At 38.9% G+C, this 14,052-nt stretch overlaps 1 protein-coding gene across 1 annotated transcript; it reads left to right on the top strand.

Moving 5' to 3' along the window:
- Positions 1-10,234: 10,234 nt before the first annotated feature.
- On the top strand, positions 10,235-13,068 carry LOC140930470 (uncharacterized). Its single transcript, XM_073380170.1, has 2 exons — positions 10,235-10,567; positions 10,961-13,068. Exons 1-2 carry the CDS (start codon positions 10,315-10,317, stop codon positions 11,353-11,355), a joined length of 648 nt encoding a protein of 215 aa, XP_073236271.1. The 5' UTR covers positions 10,235-10,314; the 3' UTR covers positions 11,356-13,068.
- Positions 13,069-14,052: the final 984 nt, after the last annotated feature.

Below are 14,052 nucleotides of genomic sequence, written 5' to 3'. Positions count from 1 at the left end.
CCTATGTTTAGTTAAAAATTGCATGCAAGTTTAAAATAATATGTTTTCAACTGTTTCTTAAAAATATAATAATTGTCCAGTTCCTTATGTCCTTCGGTAAAGTGTTCCAGAATGTTCTAAGCTAGAGTCAACGGTGAGGTGTTTGCTTTTCTCGAGGCAGCGTTGACGTACTCGCTCACCTGACGATTTGCAGGTTATAGCGTTCCGAATTAATTTCTCATTGACCTCATTCTCCGTTATGTCCAGACCCCGGGCCAAGAGTTTCAGATCGTGGTGACAAAGCTGTCGAAAGTTTCCCCTTGCAACTGACGTCTTTGGTCGAACTTGACCGCCGCCATGATTGGATTCTTCTTGGCTTCTACGTGTGCTTCTCTGTACTCTTTATACTCTTTCGAGTATATCTTTTTCGCTGACATTTTGCGCGGTTTCTCCCGTCCTGACTTGAACAGTTTGCCAGTCGAAGATCAAATAAATTTCTCGGCCTTTGTCGCTAACAAAGCTCATCAGGTTGCATTTTCTCCTTCTCGGTGCACTTGTTGAGAGGCGCGCCGAAGGTAAATTCACAGTGTTGATGAAACCCCTCCTCTTCTTTGCTCAAATCTGCCACTGCCCAATTTATGTTCGGCCAGTTGTACAATGAATTAGCGTATCCTTCCACCATGTTTATCCGGTTTGTGTTGTCTTTGTGGTTCGAAATCCCACTACCTCGACACCATGTTATGTATTCACCACATGCACGCCATGTTGGATCACAAGTCGACTAGCGTGGTTTAATGTGATTGGCTAAGACTACAACTACAACAAACCATAACTGTAGGTGCGATACAATAAGACCAGCGGTATATAACATATAATGGACACTATCTCAAGGTCTTGAGGTCGTCTGCATAGAAGAGGTGTACTTCCCTAAAAAGATCTTGAGGCCAGAATGCCGCAGTTGATATGAACACTTTCCTCCGCCCCCACTTGAGAAATTGGGTTTACTTGTCCTCCGACCATCCATTTCAAGTTTATTACAAAGTCCGGCAAGTGTTATTAGAAAGTGCGACAGCTTATTTTATTACAAAGTGCGATGGTTTGTTATTACAGAGTGCGACAGGTATTATAAAGTGCGACAAAAATATTACAAAGTGCGACAGAACACGCCGACAGAGTATATCGCCTGATACCCGTCTTCATATTTGCCACCACACGACCCAAAATAGCCAATAACTTTGCGCTAAAATTAATCGCTGGGTTATAGATATACCATACTTTCCAAATATGGTCATTTTACGCGTCAGTTCAAGCGAACTAAAAATTTCTTTTCGCAGCGGAAGAAATGGCGACAAAATCCCGCATCCTGTGCCCAAATTTTGGGGAATCCCGGCCGCCTCCCGGGAAGCAGCTAAAACCCGTTTCCAGCTAAGTTTTTGCGTTTTCCCGAATCCCGCATCGTATTTTGGTTGAATCCCGAATCCCAAAAAATACCTTTGCAGACCCTGTTGAATGAATAGTGCAAAAGATTTGGATTCGGCCGCTCTCCTGAGATGTGAAGAATTACTGTATGAAGAATTCGGAGGGTGTTACAAGGCGAGGCCGAAGATAAACCTGTTCTGACGAAAGAATGAACCAGAAAACTTCTTTACAGTCGCCAATTTAATAAATAAATAAATAAATAATAATAATAAATAATATACAATATTTATAGAGCGCTAATTCCCAATGGTCCAAAAGCGCTTTACATAATAAAAATAACAACAAAATCCTAAACCTACAAAACTACAAAACTACATTGTCATCCTATAAAAGCATCATCATTCTATACGACAACATCATAACAAATTTAAAAAAGCCAAGTCTTAAGCTTAGATTTAAAAGAAGAAAGGGAATTACAAGATCTAAGTTCAAATGGAAGTGCATTCCAAACAGAAGGTGCAGCAATAGTAAAAGACCGGCCACCATAAGTTTTAAGATTAAATTTAGATGTAGAAAGTAAAAATTGATTAGAGGATCTAAGAAGTCTACTAGGTGTATAAGGCTTGATGAGATCAGTGATATAGCTAGGTGCAGCACCATGAAGTGCCTTAAATGTAATTACTGAAATTTTGAAAGTTATCCTTTGTTCAATTGGTAGCCAATGAAGTTGAATAAGCAACGGCGTAACATGTTCATATCTACTAGTAAGGTGAATAAGCCTAGCAGCACTATTTAGGACACTCTGTAAACGTTTCAAGATACATTTAGGCTGACCATAAAGGTCGTAGAGCGATGAGTTACAATTGTCGATCCTTGCAGTAACAAAGGCATAAATTAGAGTTTTACATGTATCATAAGAAAGAAACTTGAGAATCTTAAAAATATTGCGTAAATGAAAAAACGAAGACTTGCAAACGGCAGTAACGTGCGGCAACATCGATAGAGTTATTAAAAATAACCCCAATATTTTTAGCAGTAGTTGAACAGTCAACAGTGTCAGAGGCAATCACCAGGTTTTTTAACGCAGGACGTGGGTGATAGGAGGATGAAAAAACTACAATTTCAGTCTTCCCACTGTTCAGCTTCAGCTTGTTATTTAACATCCAAAGGCCAATATCTTTAACACAATCTTCAAGAGCAGATTTACATGTTGACAAAAATCCTCAGGCGATGACGTTTCAAAAGATAAATATAGCTGTGTATCATCACCATAAAAGTGATAAGATAGACCATGAGATCTTGCAATATCACCTAAGGGGAAGTGTACAAAGAATACAGCAAGGGGCCTAACACGGAACCCTGAGGTACTCCATAAGGTAAGGCACGCACATCAGAAGAGACGTCTTGGATTCTGACATACTGAGTGCGATCAGATAGATATGAACGAAACCAGTCCAGTGCCTGGTCACAAATGCCAAAACGGGTAGATAGTCTAGCAAGGAGAAGAGAATGATCAACTGTATCAAAAGCAGCAGACAGGTCCAGTAGAATCAAAACAACAGATTTTTGATTGTCAATGGACATAGCAATGTCATTGTAGACTCTGAGAAGAGCCGTTTCGGTGCTATGGTGAGCACGGTAGGCAGATTGAAAGACTTCACACAGACCATTGTTGTCAATGTAGTCAACAAGCTGCAAAGCCACTACTTTCTCAATGACTTTGGACAAGAAGGTGAGGTTATAGATCGGCCGAAAGTTATAAATTCTTGATAATCAAGACTCGGCTTTTTCAACAAAGGACGAATTACAGCTTGTTTAAGATCAGTGGGCATGACAAAGGTCTCCAAAGACAGATTAACAATTCTCCAGATCACAGGGCAAAGGAGATCAAGACAACCAAGGAGTATTCTAGAGGGGACAGGGTCAAGTTCACAAGACTTTGATGCCAAAGGATGCACAATCTGAAGGACAGCTCAAACGATGGAGTCTAGTTGTTGCTACTGTGACTTCATTAAATAAATAAGTTCCCTGCATAGGGTTCGATTCCAGTTCATGTCGAATAGTAATAATCTTCTCACCAAAAAAGCCAATGAATCTATTTGCAAGATCCGCCATGGAAGAGCAAGATGGATAATGCGGTGTAGGACTCCGATGTAACAACTTACCGACAATGCCAAACAGTTTCCTCTGATTAAGGCAATCATCATCAAAAAGCCTGGTGTAATATTGTGAGCGGAGAGAGAGTAATAGCTCATTGACAATGCGATTTTGTTCAATAACACGCAGACGATCTTCGGGCAATCTAGTCCTACGCCATCTCCTTTCCAGTCGGCGACGAACTCTTCTCTCCAGTTTAATCTCCTCTCTAAACCATGGAGCAGCGGGACGCATGGTAACCATGCGCGATTTTAATGGCGCATGCTTATCCAAAACACTAGATAACTCCCAATTATACCTGATCTTAATTCCATTGATGTCAAATCATATTGAAGTATTATACGGTACTACACAAGTGTTTTCAGGATTATCAAAATGTCAAAACCTAGTTTGCATGGCTAATTAATTCATATTTGGCTTTTTCTTTTCTTTTCTTGCAATCATGCTTACAGCATGCTGGTTGGCATAACCGTATCAACGTTGGAACAAAGATTTAAGTATTAGAAACAAAAACTGAAAAGTTAACCGTCTCGACTGATATGAGTAATTTTTGCAATTTGCTAATATGGCGCCGACCGGCCGACCATTTGACTTTTTTTGGCGGGGGAGGTTACGGGTAATTTCAGAAAAAAAGATATCCTGCAGACTGATTTTGAGGGAAACAATCTTGCAAGGAAATATCTGGGGAAAAATTTTTCTGCACTGAAAAAAATATCTCTTGTGGCGTATAATGCGTGAAAAAAATTTTACACCACTATATGTCGGGGAAAAAATGCTATCTCCAGAGGTTTAAGAAAAGAATTCTTTCCCAATACAAACCAAATCACCCATGCCCCCCTCAAACGTCACATGATCTCCCTTTAAAATGAGTTCAGGTCCTGGCCGTTCCTTTCATACTTGGAATAGCCTGCAAAACAGGCTTATTTTGCAGTGAGGGACAAAATACTTCATACCACCCAGCAGTACAAAATCTTTAATTAAAAAATTGTAATTGATAATTAAGTATTTATTATGGAAGACTTTATTGTAAATGGATCGTCTTGAATGGAATACAGTTGCGAACCTACTGGCCTAGACAATTATACTTCTACAAAAGCAGAAAAGAACTACGAAGGCTAAGGCTACGATTGACATGTACAATGAGGTGATAAATATCGAAGATAATAATTCAAAGTGAAAATCAGTAATATTTATGCAGTCAAAATCTAAAATACAGAAATAGTCTTATCTAACTAAAATTAGTCTTCGTGAATTAGTTAAACTAGCTAAAACTAAACAACGACTGTCTTTAATACTTTCAGAGGAACCTTTTTACAGTACAATTTCACAGTTTTGAGAAATTATCCATTTATGGGGCCCTTCCGGCTATGATACATTCACGACTTTTGTACACTGTATCTTCCAAAATCTTCGTTAGTCCCTTCTCTTGGTTAATGGTGTATGCGGCTAGGAAATCAAACATATACCTATACTACTAACTTTGTGTCCAGGATTTAAAATCGTCACTCCTAATTTTAAATGTGCATGCATGTTTGTCCCTTTCAAACATGCTCATATCAGCCAGTTTGTTGGCACCGTTTTGAGGGCATTTTTCCAGATGCCATGGAGGGCATGGAATATCCTACAAGACTTTTGCTCTAACACTCTCCAAACTTGGAACAGGGTGTCTTTTCCTATACCACAGTTAAGAGTGAGGAGATTCACTAAATTCGGATTTTCCAATACACTGTACAGTGGTGGAAGCATTCGATCATGCCTATCCTTGTACAGTGTCTGTGCCATTTGGGGGCAACCACATTGTATGCGAGGTACTGTTTCTTGATGAATTCACAGAATTTTTCTGTAAATTCACATTTCTGTAAATTTGTCTCATTATGTAATGAGTTACGTAATAATTTGTTATCAAATCATACCGATTACACTTGATTGTCCATAGTAATCATTGCATCGTATTATCATTAGTATAAATTGTAACTTTATCTTAAAGATTTTGCAATACTGTAACTACATATGGTCATGCAAATAAAGCTTATGTTGTTGTCCTGCATGGCTTATATAAGGGAGTACCACCCCCTGCCCCGGGCACCTGAGTTTGTTTACCTTCTGTTTCAGCGAGGTCAATTTTCTGTGAGAACCCGTGCTGAATGAACAAGAAAAACGTGTCTCGTATCCCCCGCTCCCTTGTCCGCAAAGGTGTTGAATTTAGAGAAAATGTAAAAGCTTTCCATAGAGACAAGGAAACAGACCGTAATAACGGTAATAACGTAATAACGGTAATAATGTAATAATATCCATAAAGCGGGTTTCGACTTTAGATGAATAATCGTAAGGACTCGATATTAAAGGACGAAAAAACAAGAAAGAACAAGAAAAAATAAGGAAGAAAAGAAGGACCCCACCCCTCGTTGTTTTAGGGAGATTAATCGACGGGAACGAAACTGTCCATCATATACGAGTGTTTGTATTAAGCGAATTTCCGTAGGGCGGGGTTCCACTGTATCTCTATTATGTCTTTCGCAGGGGAAAAGGTCTGCAGTTATCGCATGCGCAGGTTAACATTAAGTAAAAAAACCTTGTTGCTAATCAAGTGACCATAGTCCCATTGTACACTTTACACTAGGCTTTATTAAACTGTTGGCATAATTCGTCATTACGAGCATAATTTTCATCTATTTTTCGAATTTAAAAGGAGTACTACTAGCATAATTTGTACTTTTGGCCAGTTTTGCAGCACAAACTTGTCATTAATTGATCACACAATCAATTTTTTTGGCCAGAGACCAGTGTTACAGGCAATTTAAGTAACAAAATGAATTTTTTGTCTGATTGATGTCACATTCATGTGACCTGGGTCCCGCAGGTAGTGATCAAGGACCCTTCCACTCAAGGGATGTGAATATAAATTATATTATCTCGGTTACCAAAGATGGCGTCCGCGTGCCTGTTGTTAATTGTATGAGTTTTTACAGTTGTCAGACAATGAATAATGGACTCTTAAAGTTTCTAGACGTAAATAAAGGTTAATGTGCTTGCCATTTACTTGTTTGTTGCATAGTTATTGAGGTGCTTTTACCCAATTTAAAGTAAGAGGTAGAAGCATAATTTCTGTATTTTTTTTGTTAAAATGAGCACATTTTATAAAAGGTTTAAAAGCTAGCATAATTTCTTGGCAAAATGTTAGAAATTCAGAAATGTACGAACGCTCTTAGTAGCATATGATGAGCGAGCTATTTTTGCGAGCATAATCTATCCATCAAAGTCTACCCTACACAGAGATGTGTATCAGTATGAATGATGATTAAGTTGAAGCAATAATAAAGTGGCAACGGAAACAGGTTGTCCTTGTATCCCTATATATTAAGGGAGAGGAGAGGGGGCGCTGATTCGAGAGGGAGTACCGTATTTCCTCGAATAATAGCCGTCCCTCGATTAATCGCCTCGCTCGAATAATCACCCCTCCCCCTCCCTTTCGCCATCTTTCTTCCTTTTTACCCCTCCCTGTCAAGTTGAAGTGCAATGAGATTCAGCAAAACTGATCAGTGACGATTCAAGCTCTGAAAATTAATCAAGGAACTAAATTTGGAACACTTAAAAAGCCCATGTTCAGTTTATTTGGCGTGATTATTTTTTGATTTAATGGGAAAATAAAACAAAATATTTTGGGCGCGACTTCCAGTGAGCAATATTTGAAATAATCGCGTCCCTCGAATAATCTCCCCCTTTTTGTGCGAAAAAAGAAATAATTGCCCCCGGCTATTATTCGAAGAAATACGTACCTTCCCATTCCCTTTCGAACGCTCCTCACGCAGCCTAGGGGTGGCGCTTATTCGGGATTAGAGCGTTAGCGCTTATTAGATTATTACACGATCGCAGGCTATCATTATGATAGTCTGTTCACACAGTGTTTTTTGTAGCCTTGTAAGTGTATCAGCAGTAGTGAGTCAGAGTAGCCTGGGACCAGGCTCGCAGCCTGGTCAAATAGGAAATATGTCGGCGAGCGAAGGCCTTGGGAGGGGGCAGACTGCAGACCACCCTTTCCTCTTCCCAGACTACCTCTCTGCTCGCTTCGCTCGAAAATTTCCTTTTTGGCCCACGCCGATTTTTTACTCGTTTTCCCCCCTATGCGGAGCCTGGTCCCAGGCTAGCAGTAGTAGACCCAGAGTAGTCAATCGATAAAAATCGGCAGCAATCAAGTGATTTTTATCGATTGATAACGAAAATCGGTAACAATCGATAAACTAAATTGCTATGTCAAATCGATATTATCGATTTTTCATGATTTTAACGATTTGTAACGGAAGTCCGCCATTGTTTTTTTTTGGGCATAAATTAGGTATTTAGCTGAGAAAACACATCCACGAGTAACAACTGATCAACAAGCATAAGAATGAGAAATGTGAAAACTATTACACACACAAGTTTCTCTCTAAGACCCTTTATTTTGTACATAATAACAAAAACGGTTCGGTTTAATTACATTCAGTACAACCTTAGATAAAGATTTCCTGGGAGTTGAGAGGATGTCCGAAATTCAAGCGAAAAGATTTTCCTAGGTAAATAGATTTTCACCGTTTTCCGTTATAAATATCTAGCGATTTTTATCGATTTCGATTTTTATCTATTGGATACTCCGCGATGCAACTACACCCGGAACTACACAGACTTTATGTTGAAAGGGCGGCAGACTTAAATTGTGAAAAACTGCCCAATACCAGCCATCAGAAGAGGATTTTAAACCTGGTTTTAAAGAACAGATAATATTTTTCAGGTTTTTTTAAAAAGATTTTGTTAAAAAAGTGATAATTGTTTGATCCTTCGACTCTCAATTGCAACTCAGTTGTCAACAAATTTACTGCTTGCATGTAATCAATTTTCGTTTTTGGAGGAACAGATGTATCTTCCGATATAAATCGATGGAATCGGTAAAAATCAAGATAAATCGATAAACGCAACGAGTGTGTCATCGATTTCTACCGATTGATCGATACACTCGATATCAATCAAATCAGATTTACCTATTTTTATCGATATATCGATTGATAAATCGATACCGATTTTTATCGATTGACTTACTCCGGGCGCGATCCATTCAAACAAAATTCCGACCGGTCCGACCGGGAAATGTGGTCCACCTTGAGGTGGACCAGTTTTTTCGAAACTTTTCCTACCGAACCGATCCGGAAATTTTGATTGAATGGATCGCGCCGGAGTATCTGACAGCCCATTGCTCACGGCCTATTACTTCCAAGCGCCTGCTACTCAGGCTGGTATCTCATAGCACAACCATGCAGATATTCTTCCTGCAACGGCTTAAGAGATTATTAAATCAACGCTGACGGTTCTCTGATGTATAAATTGGACACGATAAACGATGCATTTCATCAAATCTTCAAAATTACCCAAAGAAACAGCGTGTAACCAGCTAATCTGAATTCACTTTCTTTGTTCGAGGGCTACCAGACCCGAAGGCGCCGTTTTTAACAACTTTTCACACCTTTTGTGACAACTATCATACACGTTTAATTGACAGCCAGATATTAAATTCCTGGTGTTAATCGTCTTCGTCCACTTCGCACGATTCTCGTCTGTCGAAAATAAAAAACTACTCCGCGCGATATAAGTTTGAACGATTTGTGGTACTGGAATTATTTTTGATTAGTGCACATGCAATACTGTAATCGCTTATCACCACGTTTTTTAACTCTAAGCATGAAAGTGGGTTTGGGAAAGTCCGTGTCAAGTCCAGTTCTTCTAGTCATGAAAAAAGGTTAAACATTTTCTCATAACTGAATTGACGAACACTGACTTAAAATTAAAGGATTAGAAAGCAGGAAAAACAAAGGCACCCCAAAAAGCCTCAAAGTAAATTGAAATGAAACTTACTTCCTTCCTTGTCAATGGAAAAATTTCATGATCAAACATGACGGAAGTTCACTTTAACGAGGTGTAAAAAGACAACTCGCATACTTAGCCGAGGGACATGTACACAGTGTATCTCACTTTTTTGCGCGTAAACAAAATAAAGCTGACAAAATGATATACGGGTAAAAAGTTGCTGTAAAAATATTTATACCATTGTTTCGCAAATTTTAAAAGACAAATTAGAAGACAACCGGTTAGCAGTAGAACAGGAAGACTTCAGTGTTCAGCGTGTTGTCTATTCGGACAAAAACTGTTTTTAGAATGAACTTGTGATCATAGTTAATCCCCTCTACTAACTATGTTGTGATAGAGAAGTCTTTTTCCGATATCCTTCGTTGTTCAAAGAGGTTCACAGCCGCCACTTGCCCTCGTAAACGCTTGCCACTTGAGATACGCTTCGTCTGGTTTGTCAAACGCATGTAGACATTATTCTTCTCAACTTTCTATTGGTGGACAAAAGCTAAACGACCGCCCAAGCCATCAAGGAACAATGAAACAGACATTTTAATTTTTGAAAGATATAACATTTCCTTACCCATGATTAATTACTTAAAAAATTATCCTCGGTTTATTTGCAAATGACCTTTAGCACTCCACTAAATGTTGTCATGGTGCGCACACTGGGGTAACTTGAGTGGATGAACGTTTCACGTCTGTCGTTGTAGAACTTTTCAACCAATGGGATAAAAGTAGTTGACGTCTATCATTTCAGCCCTTGTAATTACTAACGTCTGCTAGAAAGAGACCGTAATCCGATAAAGAACAATACCGATTCTGCCAGTCAGTAATTCGTGTTCGCTCGTGAATACACGCAGAAAACGACGGGCGTCATTAACAATGCAAAATTCAATTTCTTTTTCTATAGATTCGATCATTTCTAGAACAGACCCTCCAAAACAAAAAAACAATGACGGTAAAACCCTTTTAAGCCGCGGTCCACTCAGTGCAATGCAGTGTTTGGTTGAGCTGACTTCTCAGGGTGATTATTACTTGGAGGAGGCCGTTCCCAATTGTAGAGCGGGACAAGAAAAATTCAGCAAGCACTTTCATGGAGATAACTTATCCGACAAGTCTTCTATGGTTCTGTTAGGTAAGTAAGCGTCCTTTTATCTGATTCGTTGCAAAAAAAAATGTTTCTAATTGCAACTAAAAAAAATGCTGGTCGAAAGTCCTGTGGACACAAACGCCGTCGTCATAAAACTCTGATCGTAGACGGTTCACTGTTCATCACTTTACTGTTTGAAAGTGGGGCTGGAAATTGCAACTACTATGAATCGAAGTTTTAGCTTCTCTGTATCTAGTAGGACCAGCTTTTAACGCTTTTATGTCTCAAAACATCTTTATTTCTCTTAACATGTAGTTTAAATTCTTACCGACTTTTGTAGTTCAGCTCCCACCTATTGAACGAATGGCAGATACTTCTTATAAACTTAAGCACAGTGCGCTGAGTTCTCTTCTTTGTTTTTCATTTATTGTGCACCAGGGGACGACAGCCAGCCCAGTCCAAGCTCACCGAGTGGAAGCGACGAGTTGGAATATGAACAAGGCGATCAAAATTCTGACAGCGAGGGAGGATCCAAATCACGGCGTAAAAGGACGGCATTTACAAGCCAGCAACTTTTAGAACTTGAAAGAGAATTTCACACAAAAAAGTATCTTTCGCTTGAAGAAAGATCGCAGATTGCAAGAACATTGAAACTAAGTGAAGTTCAAGTAAAAATATGGTTTCAAAACAGACGAGCGAAATGGAAGCGAGTAAGAACTCTGGGCGGACCTCAGGCTCACGGCAACAGAAAACTTCACGCTCCAAAGCTTGTTGTACCTATCCCGATTCATGGTAACAGATACAGACCACAGAACCAAATTCACATTTCTTGATAAACACTACAAAGTTTTATTTATTTATTTATCGGACAGTGACTGCTTCATCTGTGTGCGGCACAAGAACAATGGTTGTTAGAACACTCTGCTTTAATGGCGTCCCTGTGAGTAGTACACCTTTTCTTTTCCACTTTGGCTTTGGTTGGTCAGTTTGAGCGGCTTGGATGTTTGTATTATATTTTGAAGTTCATGTTACTTGGTTTTTAAATTGTTATGCATGAGAATGCAATACGGAACGATTACAACCGAACCGCAACCTAATGGTTTTCTGATTCAACGGGAACACTTCTGTTTGGAAGGAACACCCATAACAAGAACTTCTCCATTGAAGGAAAATTCATTACACGCGATAACTGTTCTTTTTTTCCTTTTCTCTCTCTTTCTGGATAAACATTTAAAACTAATTCGATATTTATACCTCGCCAATTTTGAAAAGGGAATGTTTCTAGACAAACAAGCAAGCAAATCCAACTGTTTAGTTTTCGCTGCGCATTTCTCACCTCGGTCGCCAAGATGTCTACAGTTTAATACTTAAGGATCCTTGTGGCATCCTCAAAGGTGTGAAAACAACATCTTTTAATGAGGAGTTATTCCTTTCAATTTAGAAGTAATCTGGTTCTTCACACTTCGGAAGAAGAAACCGCTGTAGGGTCCGGCTCTGGTCGAAGAAAGCCGATACTAACCAGTATAAGAGTTCTATAGTTCATTCCTCCTTCTGTAATTATGACCCTTCGTTATTTTCGGAAAAGATTTGATGTCTTGTAGAAATAATAAAATGGCAATATTATTATGATTAATGATCAAGTACCAACGATTTTGAACGTGAAGTTTGCCCAGAGCTTACGTACATCGTATTGGGGTTCACCCAAATGTCTTTGGCCTTCTTTTTAAATGCAATCAGTTCACGCCGGGCCCTGTTTTGGTAATGATGAACTCTGCTTTACGAAATCTGTGTGGTCTCAGTGTACGAATAAACCATACGATACGTTAAATCAGGGGAATTTTGTCGTCAAAAGGTACTAATGCTGTATAGCAGCAGATTTTAGCCATTTCTGGACAAATTCGTCAAAAGCGTTATCAGGATATTGAAAACAATCGACCGATCCATTCACCAGCAAGGACGTTAATATTAATATCTCTCTTCACACAAAAATTAAATGATGTCCAACATAGAAAAAAAAGGTACATAAGACCTATCAGTTTATTCCAAATTTACTTTACTTTTGCACTAAGGAGACCGGCTTCATGTTTGACGGGCATCATGATCATGTTTGATGGGTTTCATGGACAATCGTCTGCCTGACTGCATCCTGGACCGGCCTGCAGGGGCAGCCTGGCAAATTGTCATTTTGCTGATCAGAAATTGTTGCAGCGATCGTGAGCAGAATATCCAAGGGTTTTCAGCGTGTATATTAAAACTATATTTTACACGTCTACGTCTTAAGTCGCTTTCTTGGTTTCAACATGATACAGTATCTTGACCTTTTGGATGCAAAAGAACGATCGTTCCCATTAAACGATTCTAGGTCACAGGATGGTCATAATTATAAAAACTGAGAAAAGCCGTTACATAATCAAAGTTTCCAAATAAAGCGACATGATTGATATGGAAGGTTCCTTCAGAGAACTCTTTGTAACACTTGTTATATTTTGATAGCTTCTAATGGAAAGCCAATTTCTTTCAAGAAAAACATGCTGCTCGTTCAAATAAACAAACAACAATTGATAAAGTTTTCCGTGTCATTCAAGCTTAATTTTGGTCCGCAAACAGGGAAAATAAATGAAATGGAAAAACTGGAACTAGTACATGGTATATTTTTCAACAGAATTTCCAAGGGGCAAGTATTAGTAGGGACATATATTTGTATTTCTTTTTCAGCTGTTTCGGAGGTCACCGGAAATCGGAGATTCCCTCTCAGCAACAACTTATCTCAGTAAACCTGCACATGCTTGTGTTTTAATTTCTTGACAAGCGAATAACCAAAAGAAAACAAAAAGAAGTGGTTTCTTTCTATGAATCGTACTTCACAGATCCCTGATCGACGCAAACGAACCAAGGCCTTGACAGTAATTCCTTTACTCTTCGGAATACACTTAAAACTAGAATCTACCGTCAATGATCGGTCACTTGGCATCCATTTTTAATCAGATTTTCACCTCTTGTTGACGATAATTAATAAAATCTGTCAATTGTAGCACCTTGGTAAAAGGTTTGTTTGGCTTAACAGTATAAACATCCTTCCCCGGAAAACTGCACGCCATTGGTAGATTTTCGGATTAAGGCCCTGACCTCTGAGTAGGTTTAACTGCAAAGTTTGATACATTTGGTAATCGACGTTTTGACCTAGGAATCAAACTTTTGTACAAGTTAACAACACGAGAACACTAAGAAACTGACTCGGAATTACTCGGCCTGGCAAGTGTCACGTACCAAGGCATGTCAACTTTATAATGATTTATGTTATTTGTTTGGCACCAGGAATTTTACAGAGACTTAAAAGAGTGTTCCATTTTCCACCGTGTTTTACATGTTGTTCAATTACGTACTACTTTTCATGTTACGGGGGAACTCATTAAAAGCTTTTCTTCTTTTTCATGTAACGGTGGAGAAGTTCTACAGACTGCGGCAGAAGTCTATTGGAAACTGATTTATCATTTTTGCTGTAGCTTGTCAGTTTTCAGAAAAATCCAGGC

Source organism: Porites lutea, chromosome 3 (assembly GCF_958299795.1).
Source record: "Porites lutea chromosome 3, jaPorLute2.1, whole genome shotgun sequence".
Classification (NCBI taxonomy): Eukaryota; Metazoa; Cnidaria; class Anthozoa; order Scleractinia; family Poritidae; genus Porites; species Porites lutea.
The sequence above is the reverse complement of the archived record's forward strand: the minus strand, read 5'-3'. Positions and strand labels throughout refer to the sequence as shown.

Bases quoted from the DNA above. Each gene is read 5' to 3' on its own strand.
- LOC140930470 (XM_073380170.1), top strand. From the start codon at position 10,315: ATGCAAAATTCAATTTCTTTTTCTATAGATTCGATCATTTCTAGAACA. The intron at 10,568-10,960 runs GTAAGTAAGCGT...ATTGTGCACCAG, and splicing joins GTCTTCTATGGTTCTGTTAG to GGGACGACAGCCAGCCCAGT.